The 9,287-nt window shown below is 41.6% G+C and overlaps 1 protein-coding gene across 4 annotated transcripts in view; it reads left to right on the forward strand.

Moving 5' to 3' along the window:
* LOC135484086 (serine/threonine-protein phosphatase 4 regulatory subunit 4-like) overlaps positions 1-7,173 on the forward strand; it is a 75,222-nt gene extending 68,049 nt beyond the window's left edge. For 3 of the 4 annotated variants that reach the window (XM_064765187.1, XM_064765190.1, XM_064765189.1), the window contains 2 exons: positions 2,971-3,058; positions 3,431-7,173. In XM_064765187.1, the coding sequence (XP_064621257.1) occupies positions 2,971-3,058; positions 3,431-3,455 (113 nt within the window). In that variant the 3' untranslated portion in view covers positions 3,456-7,173. Of the gene's footprint in view, positions 1-10; positions 27-2,970; positions 3,059-3,430 lie in introns of all 4 variants that reach the window. The other variant, XM_064765188.1, reaches the window with a different exon arrangement.
* The last annotated feature ends 2,114 nt before the right edge of the window (positions 7,174-9,287 follow it).

Below are 9,287 nucleotides of genomic sequence, written 5' to 3' on the forward strand. Positions count from 1 at the left end.
TTGACTCCAGTCAACAATATGACCAGGTGAGGTTGACCCCATTCTACTCTATTAATTGTAGCGCTGCTGTATCAAACCTCACTTTTCCTCATCCTAAGTAAACCCTCTTTATAACAGCCACAAGTACAACAATGCTTTTCAAGAAAATGAAGAAGATTTGAGCAATCGAGATGGGCACAAAGAATTTGTCTATTGGTTATCCTGGCTCTAGTTCGTAAACTCATGTACTTTTCAAACCGACTATTTCATCAAATTATCATATAGCACTGTCACTTTGGTGGAAAAGACCAAGAATATTTGCTCAAATCTGCTTCTGACACTTATTTCACCTCAGTTTCTTTTCAAAAAGGGATCTTGATGGTTGTGGGTCAAATGTATCAAGCAGAAATTTCCTCATTTGGCCTTGGCCTTTGTATCGAGCAATGCCTGGTTCAAAGTAAAATCCAGTCCCAGTTTGAAATCCCACCCGCGTGACACAGCTTTGTGTATAAGTGAGTGTGTTTGCAGGCTGCTTTAGGGCTCCTATGATGTTGTAAGGTGCGAAAACAGCATTAATGTCATCATATGCAGCAACAATGTAACACAATAGATTGTGTTATGCATTTACCTGCGCTGCGTGATGACGTCATGAGACTGGTGTCTCGAGCTGATACGTAATGATGCACTGGCCAATACACGGTCCATCCTCGTAAAATTTACCCCACACATCTAAAAGACGAGGAAATTTCTGCTCTTATTAAACAATCTTTTTGATCACATCTTTGGTTTTCACGTTGAAAACGCTATTTCCTTTCAGGGTATGTATCTGATCCTTTGTGTCCTGGGAAGCCGGTTTGTGTCATGACAACGTCTTGTTTTCACTAACAATTACTTGTTGATGTGTGTATCTTCAGTTGATATAAGCTGCGCTTACACCACGAAATATTGGTTGACCAATTGCACTTACACCACCACATTGCCGCGACAAATTGGTTCGCCAATCCATTGCCGATACAAATTGCCGAGCGAATTTGTCCCACCAAGCTTGATGGTCCAAATTCGCCAGGCTTGTTAAAAGCTCGGCTTTGTCGTGGTGTACGCGCAAATGGATCGGCAATTAGCTAGTTAGATGGTTCGGCTCCAGGCGGCGCTTTCGAATTGGCGCTTTCTGCGCATGCAATTTATTGTTTGCGCGCCATCTGTAGCCGGATTTTATAACTAGCTGCAGCGCTGGTGTAAGCGCTTGGTGGATTTTCGATGGTGCGGCATTGGTTCCCGAACCAAGATTGGTGGTCCATTTTCAGGTGGTGTAAGTGCGGCTATAATACACACGAATTCTGAGTGCATTTGTCTGTTGTCTTGAAAACTCAATGTATTCTGTTGATATACATTGTAATACACAGGAATCTGAGTGCATTTGTCTTGAAAACTCAAAATTTTGTTCATTTGTAACTGTTTTATTTCGACTTGGAGTTTGCAGTTATTTTGGGATTCTGAGATTGTTTGACAATTTTGCTTTCTGACAGTAAATTTCATTTGATTCTATGCCTAACTGAGTCCTTATATCATTGAAATGAAAATTTGAGAGATTTGCCGTGGTTCCCAGCTAGCCTAATTGGCTAGTGAAATGAAATTACTTAGGTGTCCCCGAGGTGAATGCAAGTAAGAAATTTCAAGTCAAGCTCGTGAATGAGCTAGATTTACTTGGCCAGATAAGTTGTCCATTTCATTTCTGTGGTGGGTCACACTTTCAAGCAGCCCCCCCCCCCCTTGCTAAATAAGGTGAGGTGGGGTCGGAAATCGTCTTTGATTTGTTTCATCTTCTGTTGTGATTCACTAATTTACAAAGTTGAATGGCCATCACAAAGTTTTCTGAGCAAGCTTTTTTTGAATGTTCACACGGTGCTGCATGTATTCCTGGCATGAACAAGTCAAATAATGTTGCACTCGAACACCACGCACAGAATGTTGTTCAATTTTCAACTTAACCATTGTTATCTTTCACCTATCAATGGTTTTCACTATTGTTTTTCACAAGATTCAACTACAATTGTCTTGTCTTAATTCGGCCGAGGTCAGCATTTTTCTTCTGAGTGTCATGACACTGTACTGATTGATAACTGAGTTGAATTCTGATGCCTTATTTGAATGCTCTCTAATCAAATATTTCCATACTCTGAACTCAATATTCCTCTCCTACATTTAACCCCTTCTCAAGGCCTGTCTCCACATTAGCCTGTCATGCCGTGTAGAACGCACAACTCATTTACATTTAATGCTGCATTGCCCAGGTAATGCACAACAACTTTCGTGTGATGCTTGGCGTTAAACGCTTATGTGGGGCAAGACCTTCAGAGTGTTATGTAGACCTCGCCTGTAAATACTGAAAAATAATGCCTGGCTGCTAGTTACTTCTTCTTGAGGATGGTAGAACACTTCTATAATTCTGTAGTTGAAAACGTTGCCTAAAGGTTCGTAGTATTGTACCTATAATGCCTTAAAGTCTGGAATAGCTTGCTCTCCATGTGTGAAATACTTGTCTCTTTTTCAAGCTACAGTCTTTTCAAAACAGGTTATCGGAAAATGTTTAAATTAAAAAAAAGTATTCGGCAGTTAAAAGGGTTAAAAACCAGAGACGGATGGAAGTCATTTAGATATTGTGTTTGAGATGTATTGTGCTTTTGATTTACCCAGCAGCCCTCAGACTGTAACAATTGGAAACAGATTCCCTTAACAGTTTAAATATGTGTCCCCGCTCCTTTTCCCTGTTTTCCAGTTCTTGTAATGTACATGTGATGCCAATGGCAACTTTGTATTTCTCAATGGAACAACGGTGATTTTCAATTCTTTGGAATCAGAATTTGAGTCTTACAGGTTTTTGCCGAGATTAGCAGGTTAAGGGAAGCAATGACCTGCAGCCAACTTGTTATCGTCAAATTATTTTCAATCCTTTACATCATATTCATGTCAATGTTTGACTTGGTCTTGCAGAGACAGCGCTACGAAAAAACTCCCTAACAGGGCCAAGCCAAGCAGTACGAAAAGTTAGTTCGGGTAGTATACCCGTGGGTTCAACAAAGTAAGTGATCTTCCTGAATATTTTCATAAAACAAGGATTTTCCTTCAGGGTATAGACCCATCAGGGTAGAGTCTCTAATAAAGCTTGAATCGATATATAAATTTTTGAGTGTGATCGACCCAAAAGTACGAACTTAAAAGGCGGGATTGTGCTGATATCAATATCATTTCAAACCATATTGTCAACTATTACTTTATGATCATATTGTTTCTTACATCATCTCACTACATAACCTGTAAGGTTATGCAGAGAAAGGGTTAAGCTGTGGTGAAATTCCGGAAAATGACTAACGATACATTTCCCTTTTGTTTTCCAGTTCACTGGAATTTTGTTCCGAGAACAATCTTTTAATTTCTCTCGTTTTATTTGCAGAAGGAAGTCCTCTCTGGGTAAATAACTGATCAAGAAATGCTGCAGTGACAAGTGGCATCGTGTGAGAACAGCCCTGTATCGAAAGACTCCAAGATACAATGTCTGTCATGGACAGTTCGGGACACTTTGTTCAGAAGTTGTTTGTTTTACAATGGGTCTAGTTACACGAATAGCTGAACATTTAGAGTTGGACTCGATAGTGAGACGAATTCTGGACTTCCGTGCCATGGCTGGATTGTAGAATGACGTATTTGTCTGTTTATTAAAGGCACTGCCTGGAACAAGTGTGGGCACACAAAAAGTTTTGAGCCAAATCAACCCGTTTACTATGTGTACAGACTGATGTGACAGCAAATCTTTAGCAAACATGTGTGGGACCACTTGCTGAGGTTTGAAACAGTAATGTAGTAATTGCATCTCTGATGTTCTCTCTGCATCACTGGAACAAGTGTTGTTTGGGGAGAATGTGGTTGGTTTTGGGTTGATGCCCATGTTTTCTACATCTTAAACTTGGGGACAATATAGACAGGTCTTGGACTGATGCCGGTTTTCATATCATAAACTCAGGACTGTGGTTACGTAACTAAGAGTAGCTAGCTGTAGACAGGAGATTAGTCTTTATCTAGGCGTAGAAGCGGCCGCGACTTACTGTCAGTCTGTGATAACTACCTGTATACAAGCACTTGCCTTCACTTGGTGCACAAGCAACGAAAGTGGTAATGCTAGGAGCACACACTGCACTATTAGCACACACTGCACTATTGTTGCAGTCGTCCTGCGTCCAAATGTTTAGTCACATGCACACACTGCAACCACTATTTAAGCGCATGGGTGGCTGATTTTTAAATTGCAGCGTGTGCATTTGACTGAAGGAATCGGATTAGGACTAAGGTAAGCCGACACTGTGTACCTTCCAGATGTGCCAAACAGGATGATGCTGGTTGGCATTTTGAATAACAGCGTCGTAGGGTGGTGAACCCCATGGATACTACTCAACCTTGGTCACTTAAGCAGTAGTTGGGCTGTGTCGTTGTGTCAAAGTCTTCATACCGCATTTCAGTCGAGTGGCGTGCACCAAGGTTAGTTGTGACTTGTACTTAGCATTGAGACCTTGTATTTGACTGGGTGTATATGATATTGTACATTTAGTTGCCTGTCTTAGTCGCTGATGTTTAGGTGCACGTTTGTAAATTTAGTCGGGCCGCTTGGATATCGGTTGCGTTGAGACATGATGGGGCTTAGTGGAGTATGGCTGACTTGTGGCACATGAACAGAATAGTGCGTCTTGTGGGGAGATAGAAAGATGAGATTTCTATTTACAGGGCATTACCGAATAAAAATTGTAGAATACAGTGGTTCGGAAACCAATGTACTATAAATTGTTCCCCAGTGTACAGTTTCTAGAAATTCTAAATTGTATATATCCAGTTTTGTTGAGAGTTCAATGTATATCATGATTGTTCCAAAACATAAAAATCGTACGAAGTTTTATCCCGAAATTGTATTATGGAAATAATTGTATGGTTGTTGATACTTTTAAAATTGTGGCAGAAGATTTTGAAACTAGGTTTCCTGTGAATTGTGCTGTACTTTGGTGTATGGTTGGTTTTGTACAAAAAAGCCTGTTCAACTCTTCCAAATTTCAGTCCTGTAACAACAGGCCTCAGTAACTTGGCGATTTGACAGTTTTTATTCTGATAGTAATTTTGAGCATCTTGCATTACCCTGCCATTCGTTTGGTACTACAGTCCCAATCACAATTGACATCCGTCCTGCTTCGCGACAGTGACACGCAGCTTCCTCATGGAGTTGTACACCAATGATGCGCTTATCTCTCTATGTTTCGCGTAAATTATGTGCGATATCTGTGCGACTTACGCACTGGGTAGTGCTTCTATGATGCACCAATGACGCGATTTACGGGATGTCAATTGTGATTAGGACTGTATGTTCTGCTGTGTAGGTGATTCCACTGGGCATACAGCAAATGAAGGACCGATGTGATTGAAGAACTTATACGTAGGGCCGATTCTCGATTTGTAATCATTTTTTAACACGATTTTAGATCAACTTTGCAGAATTGATTAGTGAGGTATTTATTTCTAAGTTATTCACATCATTTGATAGGCGTTCACATTGAATTTTGATTTTCAATATTGACACGTTATTGTCAGGGATTTCTTGATAGTTTATACATGTGTTGATGACAGTCACTTGTTTTCCACGAGTTCTCATTAGAAATAGGTTTCATTTGTATGTTGATATAGAGCAGAGATTTGGGCATACTTTGATGATCTGAGCCGGATGGTGTGTGGCGATTCTTTTAAAGAAAAGGCCTTTGTCACAGGATATCAGTGATTGTAATGAAAATATGTGCAGTGCTCCTCGGTGTCACAACCAAGGACAGCTAGGTTTGATATGGGTTGACCATTTTGGCCAGAAACGGAAAGCCTAAAGCATTTAGAACAATCTCAAAATGAAATGAATGCCAATTTCAAGGGTGGCGGTTTCGTCTTTGTTTTCCATAGAACATGGTTCCATGAATTGGGGTATAAATACTGCATTACAATAGTTTTGGGAGATTTTTGACCTATCATTGTTTTCTCTACCTACCTACCTAGGGTAAACGTTGCACTAGACATTGAATCAAGTGTACGGAGATTTGTTAAAGACACCTGTGTTATGATTTATTTGATTTTGATTGAGCACATTTCTAAAGTGGGTAGCGCAGTTAGTTGAGTCAACCTTGAAATCGCAAACAGATGAGTCTAATGAGTTGAAATGTACAAGCCTTGAATTTAACCCCTGCCACAGCTGCCATGGCAGTGGATGCCCACCAAAATGGCCTTCGTGCCCTCTATATCTTCTTTCACTTCTTCCAGTAGCCAAGGCCAAAATGGCTCTAAAATGGGTCCCCTAATAATTGCTTTGAATTCAAGGCCTGAATATGCACATTGTTTGTGTTTGAAGCTGAGTTATGGACTAATCCATTTGTAGAAAATCGACTAAGATATAATTGTCACTTTCATGAACGAGGAGGGGTGGAGCACAGAATGTGTTAATATTGGTCATCGGACTTCACACTGGGGCAAAGGGCTGCATGTGACATCAAACACCTGGTAACGTCGAGACAAATTGAAATTGTATCAACATCACTCTGTTGCAATGTTGCATGTTTTATAAACTGTCAGACGGACTAGTTTTCCTCTCCACCAGCAGATAGCGCGATCTGCTTGTAAGTTGGATTGCTCGATCCAACAGAATGAGCCACAGCCCAACAGTTTTCAGAGTTTCAATTTGAGGTGTGATAGAATTGAAATTGACACCACACTATTTGGTCTCCGTATTTGAATCGAAAACTTTGGTGGAGCTCGAATTACAGCCCAAATCATTGTCTGGTTGAGCCTACATTTTGGCTCCACCCACCTGGCATCAGTCTTAGTACTAAGACCCACCTCTGGCTCTACTGATGGACTGTCTTAATTTTGTGTTTAATTATGATAACATGAACCACCGGATACATGTCTCTCCTTAACTGACTGTTCCACTTCCTAAGCTTGATGAAGGCGTTTTTAAATGCTAGGCCAGGGTCAATGCACCACAAGTGATGTCACTTGAAGCCCTCTGTCAGTTATGAGAATTTGACAACCTCTTAGTGAATCGCGCAAGAGTATTTTGTACACCACATTTGATTGTAAATATCAGATTTTCTCATATGATAAAGAGCAAAGAAACTAAGATTATATTGTAGTCGTTATTATTTTTATCATCTGTCAATACACCGGGCTGGGAAAGTTTTTTCACTGAAGGAGTGTCATATATTGGAGACGCTTTCTAATGAATATGTCATCCAAATTTGTACCAAATTACCTTCGAAGTAGCACCGTTCGTCAGAGGAGACCGTTTGTCTGTTACTGCAAAATCGGTCAGGAGCGTGCCGACTTTCTGGCTATTGACGTCATAACCACTCGTCCACGAAACTTCCCGTCCAGACAAAAAGTCATGCTTCAAGAGGAGTTTGCAAAGGAAACGTGTGTGAAGACCAAACACATGTGGCTTGTCCATTTGGGGTCTAATGATGTCATCCTCCAATATCAGATTCCTGGAGATTCTCGCGTCTCATGTTTTGGAGGACAGTCTCTTCCAAGATGGGAATTCCTAGAGGAAGGAGATTCCTGTGTCTGATATGAGAGGACAGTCTCCTTGAACTTGGGAATTATTCCTGAAGACATTCGTCTACACCCGTCTCTTGGAACGAGAGGACATCAGTCTCCTCCAAGGTGATAGTCCTTCGTGAAGACACTTGTATCTAATATGGGAAGACAAAGCTAGGGCCCTCTGAGCGGGTGTGTCAGGCTGACACTGACCACGTTTCCTTTGCAAACTCCTCTTGAAGCATGACTTTTTCTTTGGTAATTAGATCTTGAAGCGATAGTTGAAGACCAATTGCTCTGTGTCGGTGTGTGCTCAATTGAAGTCTCTACCCCACCATTGGTCGTTTTTGCCTCTAGTCTCCGTTGGGGAGACTGAGCATGATAGGGGCAGTAACTCTTTGAGTCAGTACGCAGTACGTGTCTGTTACCAGGACGTCCACAGCCGATATGGTTTTTTCAGTCACAATACGCTACCGAATGTTCCTTTTTCCGGTGACTGCTTCACAAGGACGGCTGGACAAGGATGACACAATGGACGACCAAAGATTTTAGGGACTCGGCCTGTGAAGTGAATATATGATACAAGTTTATTGGGTTATTGGGTTTATTGCTCTTGAAAAACGGAAAGAAGAACAGTCGCATCGATCACATCAATCACGCATCTTACACATGCCAAAAGACACGACGTTTCCTGACCGATTTTACAGCAATAGTACCAGCATACGCTGCTGATCGCTAGTCTTGCTCCGACCGCACTTCCTTACCAATCAACAATCAATGCGTTGCGGGTAAGACTTTCTTCTCTGGAGGAGGCGCATCGGAGACGACAAATTTGCAACAAATTACCTTGGAAGCAGCACCGTTCGTCGGAGGTGATAGTTTGTCTGTTACTGCAAAATCGATGCGATGTCTTCTTTTCGGAAATAAAGGTTCGGAACTTGAAGACCAAAAAAGACCATTCGGGGTCCAATTATGTCATCCTCCAATGGCGGAATCCTGAGGATAGTTTTTTTGGAGGACAGGCTCTTGAATGACATTCAATTGAAGATTCTACCCTCCCATTGGCCGTAGTCAAATAAAAAAAATCCCGGATTTATCATCAGCGCCCGCATTAAAAAATGCCGCCGCATACTCTGATTACCTATGCCTAAACGAACCCCGGTAAGAAAAAAACATTTAAAAACCCCACCTCATCCCTCACGAGAAAAACTTATCATGTTCACAGCGCAACCAGTGTCGTAGCCGGATCCAGAAAGCTAACAATATGGGAAAGATAATGTTTGCTCTGATCTATATCGTGCATGCATGCGACACATATATCATGAGAAATGCCATTTGCGCCGCAACCAGTCGCTCCTGTCAGCGCCCGCGCCACCGTCATGAGGTTCCTCGGAACCAAAGGTATCACGTACCAATGTGCTGTACTGAAGACCATTACCCGTGTTTGCCCCCCCCCCCCCCCCCCCCCGGTGACCGCATGGCTTGTCTTATTCGAAAGTATCTGCTGCCAGTAACGCTCGATTAGGCCTTGTCAGTGTTTCAACTTGATATAAGAGAAACGCTTCGTCAAAATTCCGACGGCAATCATTGTTTTCGGCATGAACATTTTTCTGCGGTCGATGGGTTTTTTGTGGACTGGTCGTTCCTCCAAATAAATTATATTTGAATCTCCCGCTTCCCTAGGCCGTTCCTCCAAATAAATT

Source organism: Lineus longissimus, chromosome 3 (assembly GCF_910592395.1).
Source record: "Lineus longissimus chromosome 3, tnLinLong1.2, whole genome shotgun sequence".
NCBI lineage: Eukaryota > Metazoa > Nemertea > Pilidiophora > Heteronemertea > Lineidae > Lineus > Lineus longissimus.